The 14,018-nt window shown below is 51.9% G+C and overlaps 1 protein-coding gene across 2 annotated transcripts in view; it reads left to right on the top strand.

Annotated features, from left to right (window-relative positions):
• Grik3 (glutamate ionotropic receptor kainate type subunit 3) overlaps positions 1-13,095 on the top strand; it is a 214,825-nt gene extending 201,730 nt beyond the window's left edge. The window contains exons 14-16 of one of the 2 annotated variants that reach the window (XM_034502711.2): positions 3,360-3,582; positions 4,006-4,256; positions 6,993-13,095. In XM_034502711.2, the coding sequence (XP_034358602.1) occupies positions 3,360-3,582; positions 4,006-4,256; positions 6,993-7,187 (669 nt within the window). In that variant the 3' untranslated portion in view covers positions 7,188-13,095. Of the gene's footprint in view, positions 1-3,359; positions 3,583-4,005; positions 4,297-6,992 lie in introns of both variants that reach the window. The other variant, XM_034502712.2, reaches the window with a different exon arrangement.
• Positions 13,096-14,018: the final 923 nt, after the last annotated feature.

Genomic DNA, 14,018 nt, shown 5'->3' with positions numbered 1-14,018 from the left:
AGTACATCCTCCAGGCTCAGGGAAGCTGAGGGAGTTCCCTGCCTCAGACTGTGATCTAAGCAAGCATGTCTGTTGGCATCCTCAGGGGCTGTGGATAGGAGGAAAGGGATGGTGGAGGGTGGGGTTTGAGACAGACTGGTGTTCTGACCTCACTCTCGGGCACAGGAGTAGGACAGGCTCACAGAAAGGGTCACTGATCATTTTTGCCAAGACTAAGAAGCTATATATAGTTTCATGGGGCAGTAAGTGGATATGCTGGGTGTGAGGAGAAAAGAGTGGACCGGCAGCTAATGGCTAGATGGGGAAGAGGTTGGATAGGTGGACATGTGTAAAAGGAACAGGTGGATAGAGGTGACAATTAGATGAGGAGTCAGAGTCAGCTGAGTATCTAGTATGTAGACAGTGTGGGGGAGGGAAAATGAGCAGATGGTTCGTGAGAAGAGGAAAGGGATGGATACATGCATGAGCAGATTAGTGGGGTAGATAGACCCGATGGACTGACAGGTGGCTGGACTGATGGCTACATGCAGACATGGTGGATGCATGAGATTATTGGATGCATGTGTGCGAGCATGGATTAACAGTGGATGAACTAACAGGTAGAAGCCTTAGGAGGTGAAAGAGAGTCTTGATGCCTCATCCAACCCTGGTTCCCACTGCGATAGAAAACAACTTGGGGAGAGGGAGGCAGGAGCGGGAGGCAGCTGAGAAGCAGGAGTCTCTGAAGGGAGAAAAGCAGTTAGGTCGGAACAACCAGAATGCACGCAGGTCTGAGGAACAGCGTGTCTAGCCAAGTGGAGATGGTTGGACTTGTATGATTTGACTACAGGAGTAGCTGGAGTTTGCGGTTATCTGTACACGCAGCTCTATCAGGAACAGGACAGCTCTTGGGACCACGCGTGTGAGAGGGTATTAGTTATCTACTACTTAGCAAATTACCCCAAGCTTCACATCTTAAACCAACATCTGTCACTTGGCAGCTTGGTGGTCAGGAATCCAGTGGAGTTTCAAGAGCCCTCTGGCCTGAGGCTCCTCGTGGTCACTCACGGCATGGCCTCTAAGCTCATGGCGTGAGCGCATGCTCAGTTCTCTTCAAGTCGTTGGACTGAGCAAGAGAAGTACTGTGTACTGAGCGTTGCGAGATGCTGTCCCCTGTTGCTTGCATGGGACATGCTCTTCTTCTTAAGCAATTCACTGTGACAGTACTGTCACCACCACCTTGGAGAATTGCTGAGGAATGCACAGGGAGAGGAAAACAAAGTCTTGTCAGTCAGAAGTGCCATTCCACCCCTGCCAGAGAGTGATCCAAAAGCAGGCCAAAAGGTCCAGCCCATGCTCAGGAGGAGGAGGAGCCTGCCCGAGAGTGTGACTGCTGGGAGGCAGGAGTCACTAGGAACTGAGCAGTGCTAAGGAAGAAGTGTGCCAAGCAGGGAGAGGGGCCAGAGGAGCTGGCAGCGGAGAATCTGCATATCAGAAATTATCTGGAAAATGAGAAACATCTGGAGCAACAGAAAAGCCAGAGATGAGAACTGTCTCTGAGGGAAGAGGTGTTAGTGGGGTGGTGGGGGAGCACTTGGGGAGGAGCTGAGGTGGAAAGAAGACTGGAAGGTGGCTGGCTGCAAAGTTGGGCAGACGGCAGGTGGCTGTGGGGCAGCAGAGAGTGGGAATGGCTGCAGGAAGAGCGGTGGGGTGAAGCCTAGGGACCCAGTGCCTCAGAACCCTTTGTGCACTGGCTCTGAGGCACGTGCGTTTGCAGGCAGGGAGTGACAGCTCTGTAAAAGGCCTCCCCACTCTGGAGTACTCAGTGATTCCATGCCGCTCTGATATTCATTCCTGTGCTGAGGCTTCCTTCCCTGGGGCGTGCTGTGGACTTCAGCCACCAGTTTCAGAGGGCCCATCCCTTGCCAGAGCCCAGAAGCACCCAGAGAGAAGAAAGTACGTATTCCTCTCAGGCTCCCTGCCCGCTTCTGGCAGCCGTGGCCTGATTGCCTGCCCTTCCCCCAGGCCTGTGCCAGCCTGTGGGAGGGCACCCATCTTGTCACGTGTACCAGAGCTGGGCTGAGTGCCAATCAGACAGGCTGACATTACAGAAAGCCACAGCCAGACTTGGAAACAGCCGATACAGTGGGGCTCTCAGAGTGACCTCTTCCCCTGGGACTAAGGCAGGGCTGGTGGTCTCTGTTGGGACCAGGCAGCTGGCACACACACATCAAGTTCCCAGGGAGGCTCATGCACACATAATATAACCAGACAGCAGGGGACACTCATGCCCAGTCCTCTCTCCTGGTCCCAAGGTCCTCCCTGAATCTTCCTGGGGCAGACACAGCATCGCCCCCACCAGGCGCCACCCTGCCTATGGTCTCAGGCATGAAGCCGGCACAGGGGACCTGCAGCTCACTACTCCCAGGAGCCTTGCCTTTTTCTCTGCTTGCAGTTCCCACTGCGCCTCTGTTGGAACTGAGAAGAGACCAGACTCATGCTTAAGTGTCTCCTGACACAGAGTGCAAAAAAGGGGGGGACAGCTTTGCCTGAAGTGGGGAATCAAAGTCCACTAAGCTTTACCTTCATTTGTGTCTCCTAGTGGTTACTGGGATACAATGCAGCTGTAGGGGTAGGCACATGGATTGTCTCCATAGGGTCTGGATTTGAAACCTGGCTCTACCATTTCATCTCTGGGTGAATTACTTAACAGTGTCTCAGCTTCCCTGTGTGTAAAACAGGGCTAATAACACGTACTTCCTGTGATTTCAGCGAGGGATCTATGAGTTCATACAGATAAGGCCCTTAGATCAAGACCTCTGCTTGTTAATTCCCTAACAGATGTTAGAGAAAACTCATTTTGAAGAAGTCAATCTGAGAACAGAGACTGTAGCTAGGTTGGCAGAGCATCTGCCTCTCGTATACATGAATCCCTGTTCAAGCCCCAGCACCACATAAACGCCTCTAATCCCAGCACTTAGAAGGCAGAGGCAGGGGGATCAGAAGTTTAAAGTCATCCTCAGCTACCTAAGGATAGCTGAGGACAGCCTGGGCTAGCCTCAACCCTGTCCCAAAGTTTAATTAATTAGCTCCAAAGACTGTTTGTGTTATGGCAGAAAAAAATCCAGGGTTATCAGGAAGTGGGCCAGAGTCTGAACCTCAGCTTTAGCACCTTCCAACTGTGCACGGCAGCACCTCACCTCTAGGGCCTCAGTTTCTATACCTGTGCAATGGCCATGCCCCCCCCTACAGAGTATACCCAGAGTTGGAGGGCAGGAGACAAGCTGAGTGACCAAAGAGAGTGGAACATGGGGAGAGGGTTTGAATACTTTGGATACTTGAATGCTTTGGTTTAAATATTCTTATCCCTTGCCACCCAGAAATCCAAGATCTCTACCTTTGAGAAGATGTGGGCCTTCATGAGTAGCAAGCCCTCAGCTCTGGTGAAGAACAACGAGGAGGGCATCCAGCGGACACTCACAGCCGACTACGCTCTGCTCATGGAGTCCACTACCATAGAGTACATCACACAAAGGAACTGCAACCTCACCCAGATCGGTGGCCTCATCGACTCCAAGGGCTATGGCATCGGCACACCCATGGGTGAGCGAACGGGGCACAGGGAGAGGGGTGTGGTGCACACACAGGATCTTGAGCTCCTCCACCCTCCTCTTACAAGCACACGGTCCCCAGAATCATTTCACTGAACTTGGGAAGGTGATGTTTCCTCAGCCAGGAGCAGAGGGATGGAGACACAACCCTGGCTTGGTCAGCCCTGGCCTGAGGGGACGGTCAGCACTGGCCTGTGAGGACAGAGACAGTCTCCCCTTGCTCTGTTAATGCACCCCACATACTCAGCCCCACCCCCGGGGGGGCTGCAGGACCTACACCCAGTGAGTAAGGCCTCCCCACCAAGATACCTTACCTGGACTTGGACAGGAGGCCTTATTGAGAGGAGTCTCTGTTTTAAGCTGGCAGAGGCAGCTCTAGTAAAGTCCTCACTGACAGCCCCCTCCCCCTCCGCAGGCTCCCCCTACCGGGACAAAATCACCATCGCCATTCTGCAGCTGCAGGAGGAGGACAAGCTGCACATCATGAAGGAGAAGTGGTGGCGGGGTAGCGGCTGCCCCGAGGAGGAGAACAAGGAGGCCAGCGCACTGGGCATCCAGAAGATCGGCGGCATCTTCATCGTCCTGGCTGCCGGCTTAGTCCTGTCCGTGCTGGTGGCAGTGGGCGAGTTTATATACAAACTCCGCAAGACAGCGGAGCGGGAGCAGGTGAGGCCCTGGAGGAGGCTGCGTTGGACAGGGAAGGAAGGCAAGGACAAGACTAAGCTGGTTTCGTCCTCCTGAGGGCATGCACTCCGACTGTTTCATCTCACCATTCTGTCCACCACCCTGCATCCAGTCCACCAGGATCCAGCCAGCTCTCCTCTGTCCTGACAGCTCATGTTTTCCCATCACCCCCTGCTCCACTCCGTCCCAGGCCAGTGTGCAGTCAATGCAGCCCAAGCTATGCCCCAGCCTTCACACCGATGACACACCTTTCTTTCCACCTAACCTGGAGGTAGAAGGCACCTGTTTCCATTCCTCTTATCCACGTGGCCTCCTAAGCCACTGTCCTTTCCCTCCACGTTGGCCTGCCCCCCAGGCTGACTTCACAGCCTCCAGTGCCTCCTACCCCTCCCTGCCACAATTCTCCACCACCATCTCTGAGCTCCATAGCAGCCAGAACCCTGTTTCAAACTTAATTCAAACCATGCCAGCTCCCTCCTTAAACCCCCAGGGTAATTGTCGAGCCTGGGTGACGAAGGCACAGGAGTTCATTATATTGTACAGTCTGCTTTTGCATATATTGGGAAATTTCCATAATGAAAAGTTTAAAAAAGCAAAGTTCTGAGGGATGACCCAAGTGTGCAAACAGTAAAGCTAGTCTTCCCCTGCCTGATTAATTCAAGCATGGTCGGTCGGGGCAGGAGCCCCAGGTCCCGTGGCAAATTAGAAGCATGGAGAGAGAGTTTTAAGTGCTAATACCCTGGCCTCACTCCCAGAGACTCTGTTTTAATTGGCCCATGGTGGAACCTAACTCTAGAGTTTGCAGAAGGCCCACAGGGTGATTTAAGCCTGCACCTGAGCCAAGAGCCTTCGGGCTACGGAATCGCCTCTCCCGTCAGAAGTTCAAAAGTATCCAGGCCCAGTGTGGATGGTGGGAGCCTGCCGCTGGGTCACATGCAGAGGCCTCATTACAATCAGTGCCTGATAGATCCATCAAAATGAACTGCAGTTGTTTAACAACCTGCAAGGCAAAGTCAACCAAGAGAAGGGAGAGACAACTCGGGCTGTGTGAGTTAGCCACTGCCTAAGCGAAGCCCGAGAAGGTGCAATCGCAGAAGGCCACTCGGGGGAGAAACTGAGTCTTTGAAACCAGCTGTGCAGTTGACTAGTGGTTGTCTGAAGTGGTCAAGGATATGGACTATTTTATTCAGAAGGATGTTTGTTTACATATGAACCGCAACATAAAAGATTGGATAAATGCCTAAATGTCTAACAGGGAACAGTTAAAAATTATGATTCATTGAAAAAGAATAGCTGCCAGAGTCTTTAGGAATCCCTGTTAAGACTGAACTGAATTTTAAATCACAGGCTCTTTCCCATCCCCCTCCCTCACTTTCCCTCATATGACTCCTTTTGAGTCCATAAAACACCAGCATGTTTCTGCCTCAGGACCTTTGCACATATTGGTTCACCTACCTAAGCCTGAACTACACCATGTTCTTGGCTGCATCTAGCATGTAGATTTTAACTTATAACACCTCCTTAAATAGCTTTTCCTAGTCTCCACTCCCCACACTCTTCTCTTCCACATCATGGCTTTAGCCTATCTATCTATCTATCTATCTATCTATCTATCTATTTCATGTTCATTGGTGTTTTGCGTGTATTTATGTCTGCGTGAGGGTGTCGGGTCCCCTAGGTAGCACTGGAATTACAGACAGGTGTGAGCTGACATGTAGATGCTGGGAATTGAACCTAGGTCCTTTGAAAGAGCAGCCAGCGCTCTTAACCGCTGAACCATCTCTCCAGCCCCATTGCTTTAGCCTCTTCATAATAGCCATGGCTGGCTGGGGGATTTACTTCTTCACATGCTTGCTGTCTGTTCTCATCCCATTGCTAGACCACAGCTCCCTGATCCTGGAGTACTCACCTGCTTCACTACCACTCTGTGCCTAACGCCCAGCATGCAGCCTTGTATGTAGGAAACACTTACAAGATGCAAAAAGGCAGGCTGAAGAGACCAGTGTTCTACATAGAGCAGGAAAGGGGAGGGGGCTGTCACCACTAACAAGAGGCCTTTGTTCCCCTGGACCATGACCTTCATATCCCAGTGATGGTGCCCCACAGCCTTGCTGTCTGAGTTGGGCCGTCAGCCTGCTCCACTGTGCACCATCTCAGTCCAGGGCCAAATCCAGTAGTTGGAGCTACTGCCACTAAACCCCTGTGGGGATGCCACACTCCTGCTGCCCCCCCACCCCCACCCCCACCCCCGCTAGCTTCTGGAACCATGTTCAGAAGGCCCGTCAATAGACATATTCACCAAGTCCCCACCTTAGATACAGGCTGGACCTCTGAGGAGGAGGCAGTAGTTGGAAAACCCACCAGAATAGGTTCTCCACCCCACACGTGTCTCAAGGGCTTGCTTCTGCAGCTCTAATTCCAGGTCAGGCCTGGTGTAGGAAAGGCAAAACCTTAGAGTCTAGTGGAACGCCACCCACCCAACAGGCTCCTGAGAAACCCTCAAACTCTGGGTGCATGCCATTTAGGCTGCTGTAGGCATCTCTGTGAAACAGAAAGATGACACCACTTCCCCCTTCCCCTTAGTCTACAGAAGACCTCCCAGTCATCTTTCTGGAGCTCGAGTTGTTGGTGGGGTGTAGGTATAAAAAGGCGCAGGTGGTCTTGTCATGGTGTCAGGAGGAGAGGATCTGTCTCACTCTGCCTCTTGTCCCTCCCCAGCGCTCCTTCTGCAGCACAGTGGCCGACGAGATCCGCTTCTCCCTCACCTGCCAACGGCGTCTCAAGCACAAGCCACAGCCTCCTATGATGGTCAAGACGGATGCGGTTATCAACATGCACACCTTTAATGACCGAAGGCTTCCAGGCAAGGACAGCATGAGCTGCAGCACCTCGCTAGCCCCTGTCTTCCCCTAGACATGGGTCCAGCGGGGACTTCAGGCCCGGTCCACGCAGAGGAAGGCAAAGGAGACCCGAAAGGACATCCTCATCTCATGCTGGCCTTGGGGATGGAGCAGCTGCCCCCATCCAGCTGTGAACCATCAGCTCTTACCTACCGGGGAAACCCATAGGCCCTCAGCCGGCTTGGGCTTCATCTCCTCTTGTCTTTTCTATGGCTTTCTGAAGCTGTGAAGGCCAGCGGAAGCACATGCCTCTCAGGCTCCATCACCGACCATCTCTCTTCTCCTCCATAGCCAGAAATTTCTGTCAGGGCTCTGCAGAGGCCTCGGAACACCTTCCCCTCAAGCCCAGGCCTTCTAGCACGCAGCCATGAGAGCAGAGACTCCAACTCGGAACACCTTAAGTGTGTTCTGACGAGACTGCCAGTGGGAGCCCAAGGGCAGCCATCCATACCTGGACCGAAGCAAAGCTTCAGCCCTTAAGGGCTATTCACCTGAGTCTGCTCTTCTCAATGAGGCTTCAGAAACAGCAGCAGCCCCTTGGCAACATGCAAAGTGGTGTGCAAAGGAGGGGTTTGGTATGGGAGAAGAGAACACAGATGGAGACTGTGATCTCAGATGCTTCGGGTCAGTGTCCCGAGTCACAAGTGTTTAGAGAGTCCCCAGGAGTGTGAACGAAGTCGTAGTCACAGCAAATTCTTCTCCACAGCTGCATAGAGCAGAGGTGCCCTTCCTCATGAGGAGTGTCCAAAGACTCAACTGACATTGAAAGGCCAGCAGAAGAAATACGGACTCTATGAAAATCCCACAGGCCCTTGAACCAATAGACCAACTTTGCTGGCAAACTAGCCAGCAATCGGGACCCTGGGTTCTCCACCATCTACTCACTGGTGATTTCCTGTCCTGGGCCATTTGAATTTGGGCTCCCTCTGTCATCCTGAGGAGAGATGAACACCTTAGCTGAAGTGAGAGCCAAGTCATAGCTCCTCGAAAGAGGAATTGCTGTTCCCCCCACTGCACAGACTAACTTTGGGGTAGGTGGGAGAAGCCTGAAGGGACCCAAAGAACTTTCTGGGCATACCCAACCTAATGAGCCCTCTAAAGAAAGAAAGCTTTCAGGGCAGGATCTGAGACCTCCAGAGGCCCCGAGGGGAGGGAGGGAATAGCTGCTTCCTGGAAGATTAACCAAAGACCAAACACAGAGACACAAGGCCATCCTGGTCTCTTTTCTGGAGCAGCTATGGTCTTAGGAGATTTAAGGGAGACCCCAGAGGAGAAGCCAGAGGAGGGGACAGCCAAAGGGGTGAGCAGATGACCTATGATTTCCATCTCTGGAGGTTTGAAACCATAACAGTCATAGGAAAGATTCAGATGTGAGGGGTTAGACAAAAAGTGTCCTTACAGAGAGCATGACAGGGCCATAGGGGCCCCCACAGCTAAGGGTAGGTGCTGGTCTCTGATCAGGGACCAGGATGGGCAATATGGATTGAGAACTGAGAACTGGGGGACATCAGTCACCCACAATCCCTCACTTTTCTGGTGCTGCCAGAGGGGCCAGGCTTGGATGAGCTACATCTAGGTCTCAAGTCTTCTCAGCAGAGGTGAAGGAACCCCTTCAGCCAAATGGGGGTGGGGGGCATGGTGGGCACATGTGATCACTCCCACCGTGCTGGTTCTCAGGAGCTCTAGCTGGCTTGCTGCACTGGGGGAGGGAGGAAAGGGAAGGCTTGCAGCCAAGCCCAGTGCACACAATGATAGGAAAAGCCATGCTGGCAGGAGAGAGGAGCACGCACATGTCTGTGTTTGACTTTCTGTGTGTGAGTTTCAGGAGCTGGTGATGAAGGACAGATATGAGTATGTAACACAGCCCTAGCAGGCAATAATAGGGGCCTCCTTTAGGACCTGGTTTTGTGGTGTGTGTGTGTGTGTGTGTGTGTGTGTGTGTGTGTGTGTGTGTGAAATAAGGAAGAAAGAGCTCAGTCAGGACCGCAACAGAGTCTCATCTGTGTGAGACTCCAGGAGAAGCCATGTGGAGATGGGGCTCTGGTGAGTGTATACTGGATGCAAGTGTGAATAAATGTGTGTGAGTATGTGTGTAACTGTGTACTGAATGGCAGAAGATGGGGACCAGGATACACCCTGAAGTATAGCCAAATACTTGTAAAAGGAGAAGCCATGTCATCAGAGGTCCTTGTGTTAGTGCCTGTGCATACACACTCGTGTGCAGGCTTGTGTGCCCCAAAGACAGCACAGGAGGGCAGACCAGACTGTTGTGCTCATGGGTAGGTGTGTGCTATACAGGAGGAGTCGTAAAAATGGTGTGTGTGTGTGTGTGTGTGTGTACTCATACCCATGTATGTGCAGACATGTACCTAAATTCCAATTCACATCTGGAGTTGTGAGCAGTCAATAAGACAGCAGAGCAATCAATAAGGCAGGGTACCAGGGTTTGCTTGCATGCCTGCTATGGGATCGTTGGCCACAGCTTTCCCAAGGCTCCATGGGAAAATGCACAGGGAGACACCTTCTGGGGCTCACCTTCTATGGTGATGCCTTCTCCTTTGCTGTTTGTAGTGTCCTGTTGAGAGGGGAAACATTCTTCTTCTTCCTTCCTTCCTTTCTTTTTTTAAATCACCCCTGCTGACAGGATTCTCATGAAACCGTCATCCAGTCTGTCCTCATCCACTGTAGTCTTTAACCACTGTCTTCTCTTGTCCAGTGCCATTTTATAACACACACCCACATCCGTGTTCATATCACACATGTGCTTTTGTGCATGACACTGCAGATGTGTCATGTTCTTCTGAGGCTATGCACATATGTAGACTGTGATGGGAGAAGGGACGGGATGTGGTTGGTGGGAAGGATGTTCATAGAGGTAATGACCATTGGGTGATGGCAGTGGGAGGATGGTTTGTGGACGCATTCCAGGACGAGGAGTGGCGTGCTGCAGGCTCTCCCCTCCCACCTGAGCCTTATATCCAGAGGTGTGGCTGATGCTTGCCCTCTGTCTGAAGTCCTGTGTTTGTCCTAGAGACCAGCCCAGTACCAAGCATTCTGGAGACCATCCTGTCCAGCTGAGCTGTGTCTCAGCCAGGGCAGGGAAGGGAGCCAAGAGGGAGGCAGATCATTCAAGTGGAAACCTGTCCCAACCCCCTAAGGGGTGCACAGAGCTGAGGCTGGAGCACACGGATGCTCTAAGGAGCAATGGGAAATACAAAGGTTGGTTCGGAGGGAGCAAATGGGGCATACCTGAGCAGGCCCCTGGCTGGCTGGCTCTGTCTGACCCTATAGGCCAGCTCTGAATAGAAGAATGCCTCACACCTATATATACCAGCCCTGTGGTGGGGCAGCACCCACTCTGTCCAGGCCCTGGGGGCTATTGGACAATGAGCCTCCTTCTGCTTCTACCTTGGCCTACATCTGTTTTCTCTGCTATGGACAGAGGATGACATTTGAGCACTCTGTGGGGGCTCAGGGGGCTCCCCTGGGCAGGTGTCTTACAAGAGGGAAAATGAAGTGTTGGCCAGTGAGTTGGACTTAGAATCTCTGAGATAGGAGACTGCCCCTCCTCAGCCTGGACTGTCACAGCTGGAAGAGCACATCCTGGGCCCTGCCCTTGTAGCATGTAATGGGGGGAGGGGTATGCAGATTAAATATTTCCACAAGAGAGTGGAAGTCAGACCAGGCCCACGTTTACCAAGAACCATCTGTCCCTTCCTACCTTCCTTTCTGGTCCAGGGAGGGCCGAAGGTGGGGTGCATCTGCTGCTGCTTCATGCCGCATAAGGCCATGCTACACACACACCCCCCAAAGCCATTCCCTACTGTAGGCACCAGCATCTGAACGTGACAAACTCCATGGTCCACCTCTGGAATTGCCCTGCGTGGTTGCCCACCTGGAAGGGCCTTCATGTTTTGGACAAACAACTGTATGGAATTAACATCCAGGACCCACCCAGTCCAGTGGACAGATTTGAGAATTGGGTCCAGTCCTGTGGGCAGATCTCTGAGTAAGATATATCTGAATGTCCCAGGTTGTTGGGGCAGGGTGCACATCTGAAATAGGCCCAACCACTTGCCGAAATGGAAGGGGCCTTGCCCTCTTGTCCTGGAATTGAAATTTTAGAGCTGAGGTATACGTGAAGTCACAGAATTGTTTTAGATAGAAGGCTAATGTTCTGTACAATATATATATGAATGTAATATATATATATGCTTATATATATGCACAGTGTATATATGACCCACAACCCCTGTGTATACAGCCCTTCCCTGCACGTCTCCACACAAAGTGTACAGAACCCAGCCAGTATGGGTGGGGACCCACTGAGAGATGGGGGGGCTGCAGCCGAAAAGTCAGGTTTACACAGCCCTCTGGAACAAGCCGGAACAAGCCGGGCCTTGCCATCATCAGTACTATGGACCATGTCAAAGAAGGCAGGATAGTGCAGAGCTGACAGGTGAACCAGGGAAGGGACAGCCATGGGTGAGAATCTCCACCTGGGAACTTGTCTAAGGCAGGTCAGTGGGCCTATCTGAGGAACACGGCCTTGCTAGTCCTTGATCTCGGAACCAATATTGCAGTCTCATCCCAGTACCTAGTACTAGGGAGAAAATCGAGGAAAATGGAGGCAGATCCCCAGGCCTGCCCTTATCCCTGCCTGCAGAGTGGCCTGGAAAGGTGTCAAGCTGCATCTGAAATTGCCCAGATGTCAGAGCATCCTGGGTGGCAAAAGGCCTCACACATGCAAGGTGCCCACAGCTCATGGCTAGAGCGTGTCTCTTTTGAAGAGAACAGCCCGAGGGCACTGCCGACATGCTCATTCAGCATGCCGATAACCTAGTTATGAATCTAGTTCTTTTACCCCCACCTTCTAGAACAGAGGCTCCCAAATCACCCCATAACTGTCCGGTTTACTTTTAGAGACCAAAACTCTGAGGCCTCTCAGTAGTAGGAAGAGCCATAGATTCAGATGCTAGCCAAGAGTCTGCCCCAGTTCATTCTGAGACAGGTACAAGGTGGGAGGGAGGGAGCTATCAAGGAACCAGAGAGATTCAAGATGGCAGCGCCTGGCCTTGCCCAGCCCCTTACTGTCTGCCAGTCCTCTCGTTGTTGCTCCTCTCCCAACAGGGCAGCTGGTAGAGAGCCCCTGTCAGGTAGGTCACAGACCTCTGTCCCTGCCGCACCTGGATCTGTCTGTTGCCAGTAATTTGAGGCCTTCAGCCCCTTCCTGGGTCCAAGCATCTCTATAGTGTGCTGGGGAGAAGAGACCTGGGCTTTGCTTATGTGTCGTCTGCAGCCTGCCCTTTGCTTCAACCCCAGCCCTCAGGCCATCTGCACTTAAAAGCCAGGCCTGCTCCTGCAGCCATGGCCAAGCGCATCGAAATCTCCAGCTGCCGCTGATGAGGGTCCTGTCCTGGCTCCACAGAGACCAGAGGCTCCAAGAGCCCTCACGCCACTGTGCTCTGAAACCCCAGTTTATCCCTGCCTGGGCTGACTTCCTGGCTGGGCCTCCGTGGGTGGGGACCTCAGCTCCCAGCTCTTGGGCTGAGCCCCCAGACAGCACCATGGGACTCTTAAGAGCCCTGGCCTGTCCCCACTACCCAGACCAGAGTGCCTGGATGCCCTTCCCCCAACTCCCACTCGACAAGGTTCCCACACACTGGTCTCTGGGCCATTCAGGGGGTGCCCTTTGTGGACATGCAGAATTTCTATGAATATAGTTTTTTGTAAACATTTTGTAACAATTTGGGTTTCATAGTAACTGTGTTACTTGCCAATCATTCTAAGCTGATGTAAATAAATTTCCAAACAAATCTGATTATTTTCCTTTTTAAGACACTGTGATATATCAAAGTGCACAGTTTGCTGTATGAAGTAATATGGTTTTAAATTTTAAATAAATGTTTTTAGAAAATGGGTCCCTTCCCAAGGTGTGCTTTCTGTCCTTTATCTCCCTTCAGAACCAGAGGTCACAAGCAGTTCACACTGGCCATCTTCCTCCCAAGAATGCCAGTCTCCAGGGTAGGGACACGCTGTGCTGAGCAGGTAGCTACTTCAGGCTCCTGGTTCCATTTCAGACATCAGGTCAACAGTGTCACTGGCTGATCTCTGTCCTCTCCTCTCTTGAGCAATGTGCCTCTACAACACACCATCGTCAGGTTCTGAGCTGCTGTGACCCTAGGTGACCCTGTCCCTTTGGTTGTAGCTGATGAGGTCAATCATATCTTACTTAAGCTATTCTTGGCTGGGAGGGAGAAGGCCCCGTGGGTTACTCTCTGGAGATGGAAATTTGATGTCCAAGTTCAGCGTGATTATTTTAAGCAGGAAGAGTTGGCTGTCAGTGGAAGAGATGAGAAAGCCAAGCCAATCTGGGTCCCTGAGGGCCCAGACAATCCGAGTCCCGAGACAATCCGAAGCTGCTCCAGTGAAAGAGACACCTCCTTCTCCTAAGCCTGGCACAAGTTTGGAAAGAGAGACACGGGAGTTTCAATCCAGGACTCTAAAGCTGCTATTAACCACAACCCCTGTTATAATTGCATCTCATTGTTCAGGAAGTTGGAAGTGGGTAGTGAATGGATGTTGCCAATACTGTCAAGTTTCCATGACAGGAACATTCCAAATGGTAGCAGGAAGGGGTTCTCTGTACCCCTTGGTCACTCACACTCACAGACAGATTCACTTAGAGAAGTGGTTCTCAACCTTCCTAATGCTGTGACCTCTTTAATACAGTCCCTCATGTTGTGATGACCCTCCAACCATAAAACTAGTTTCATTCCTACCTCATAGCTATAATTTTGATACATAGGATTATGAATCATAATGTAAATATCAGATAATGCAG

The sequence above is a fragment of the Arvicanthis niloticus genome, chromosome 5 (genome assembly GCF_011762505.2).
Source record: "Arvicanthis niloticus isolate mArvNil1 chromosome 5, mArvNil1.pat.X, whole genome shotgun sequence".
In the NCBI taxonomy this organism is placed as follows: Eukaryota; Metazoa; Chordata; class Mammalia; order Rodentia; family Muridae; genus Arvicanthis; species Arvicanthis niloticus.
The sequence above is the reverse complement of the archived record's forward strand: the minus strand, read 5'-3'. Positions and strand labels throughout refer to the sequence as shown.